Source organism: Nannochloropsis gaditana, assembly GCF_000240725.1.
Source record: "Nannochloropsis gaditana CCMP526 unplaced genomic scaffold scaffold1410, whole genome shotgun sequence".
NCBI classification, from domain to species: domain Eukaryota; class Eustigmatophyceae; order Eustigmatales; family Monodopsidaceae; genus Microchloropsis; species Microchloropsis gaditana.
In genome coordinates, this window is record NW_005802543.1 from 1 (window position 1) to 2,377 (window position 2,377).

Here is a 2,377-nt window from a genome sequence, read left to right on the forward strand (position 1 = left end):
TCCCTCCCTCCCTCCCTCCCTTACTCCCTCCCTTCCCCTTCCCAGGCGGACATGCCCTCAGGGAAGTGGCGGGAAAGGGAGGGCTTCGGTCACATCGCGGGAGGTAGCCAGTGGCACATTGTGCACTGGACTCTGCTGTACGAGGTGGTTGTTGATCCCCAGGTGGGCAAGGAGGGAGGGAGGGCGGGCGGGAGGGCGGGGGAGAGGGAGGGAGGTTGACGAGAAATGGAAGCACGTCAAAGGAAAAATTTGCTCGGAGAGGATCCAGGACCAGCCCTGCGGTCTGGTCGCAAAGACGGTCTGGTTCAAAAATTCGAATTTCCGTTGCTTCTCCGTTACTCCAGGTCCAGAAACTGTTACTCTCGTTGAAGACCACCGGGATCCCCGACGAGTCCTTTTTCCCCACCGCCGGGCTCTGGTTGCAGGAGAAAGCGCAGGTAGGTGATATGATGGAAGAGGTACCTTCGGGGAAGGGCGATGACGTTTGTCCTTCACCTTGGTGATGATGGAAGAGGTACCCACCATCGTGTACCGGGGGTTGGGTCGGAGCGCCTCCAAAGCCTTTCATAACCATCCTCGTTATTCTCTGCCAAACGCATGCACGCGCTTTCCCCGAGTGGGAGGGATGAGATCCCGTCCTTCCCATACCTTCTAGACGTGTTTCATCGGTCTTTTCTCCCTCCCTTGCCCCCCCAGGCCCGCGAGAAAGGATTGAGGCTTCGGATTTTGAACTTGGACCTGAGATATAGCAATGAGAGTAAGGCTGAGAGGGGAGAGGAAAGGAGGGGGCGGGGGAGGGGGAGGGGGAGGTAGCAAGCGAAGAGGGCTGTAAGGGAGGAGGAGAGGCGTGGAGGGCCTTCAATCTCGGTGATTTTCCTGCCATGTGTCGGTTAGAACAGACAGTGCATGCATGTGGATCATGTCTGACCCCCCATACATATATACATAATTATATATATATATCGGGGCTCCGTTACAGACACCCACGCCTTCTATCCCTCAGTAATGTTGCAACCACCTGTGAGCGTCCGCCCCTCATCCCTCCGATTAACGTCTCCTTGCCCCTTACCCTCCCCCCCATTATCCTCCAGGCCACCGTCGGGACCTCAGCTACCCTGGAGAACGAGCCAAACTCAAGCACTTGGGGCAAACCAAGAATAAACTCTGGGCCCGCAAGGCGTTAACGGCCAAGGTGCGTCGGAGGAGGGGCGGACGCGGGTATCGATCTCCCTTACCCTTTGTCCCACATTTTCGTGTGATGCCCGCCCCGCCCTCTTGCTCCCGTCGATATATGTGTATGATCTGGGCATTGTATTCCCCCCTCCAGAGATAAGAGGGTCGCCAGGACGGGGCGGGGGGGGGGGCGATCGTCTTCCCTTCCCTCCCACAGAGGCATGCGTCCCTTCTTACCCATCCCAAACCCCGAGGAGCTCAGACATTCTTGGACTCTGACTCCGCCCGTAAGCATTTCCTTCCCCTCACCGCTCTTCTCGTTTTTTCTCCCCGCAGGTAACCTGTGAATATACCAACGACTTCTTGCGCCTCCACCACGACTGTGCGCCCTACGAAGGGATGCAGCCCATTATCGACGTCGAATGACCCCTTCGTGTGGACCCGGACAGGGACGGGTAGGATGTGGGGGGTCTGAAGGTCTTTTCCTTTGGCTTGGCGGGGACTGAGTCGACCCCTCTATGGAAGGAACCGCGCGCGGGACGTTGGAGAAGGACGGGAAAAACGCAAAGAAGAAGGACTGAGAATCGAAGAAACAGAGAGTATGAGCAACGTGGTGCCACCGCAAGTCAAGCGGCTACACCAGACATCGATTGCCGGCGGGGGCGGGGTGTGATGTGCATGGAGGGTCGATGATGGAAGCGGAAACAACTTTAAGGCTTCCATCATGTGTATGACCAATGATCGAAGAGAACGCCAAGTTATGAATCCTGAGAAGAGGGGTGTGATGTGCATGGAGGGTCGCTGATATAAGGGAACGCCAGGTTATGAATCCTGTCGGCTCGAGCTCTCCTGAGAGTGGGATATTATAAGGCTCGATGGCAGGTCTCAATCAATCCATAAATTATAACACACGAATACTGCAACAACACGTCCTGCTCCTGACAATACAGTTGACTGCTTTTCTTTGGTTTCGTCATGCTTCCCTCTCTCCCTCCCTCCCTTCCTCCCTCCCTCCCTCCCTCCCTCTTATGCGACGAAGAGCACGAAAAGAATCACGAAGGAGAGGAGGAGGAGGAAGGATTTGAAAATCAAAGGACCGTTACTGGAGAGGCGACTGTAAACCCCGAGGAGATAATCCCGAGTCCGCGTCACGTTATCGTGGGCGTCGTCGACGTTGTCTTCGATACTGGAATGGCAAGGGGGG

General features: G+C 56.1%; 1 protein-coding gene across 1 annotated transcript; it reads left to right on the forward strand.

Annotated features, from left to right (window-relative positions):
- Positions 1-42: 42 nt before the first annotated feature.
- Positions 43-1,599, forward strand: NGA_0727900 (uncharacterized protein; the record flags this gene model as incomplete). Its single annotated transcript, XM_005852325.1, has 5 exons — positions 43-162; positions 345-437; positions 697-757; positions 1,092-1,192; positions 1,510-1,599. The coding sequence occupies exons 1-5, from the start codon at positions 52-54 to the stop codon at positions 1,597-1,599; spliced, it is 456 nt and encodes a 151-aa protein (XP_005852387.1). The 5' UTR covers positions 43-51.
- Positions 1,600-2,377: the final 778 nt, after the last annotated feature.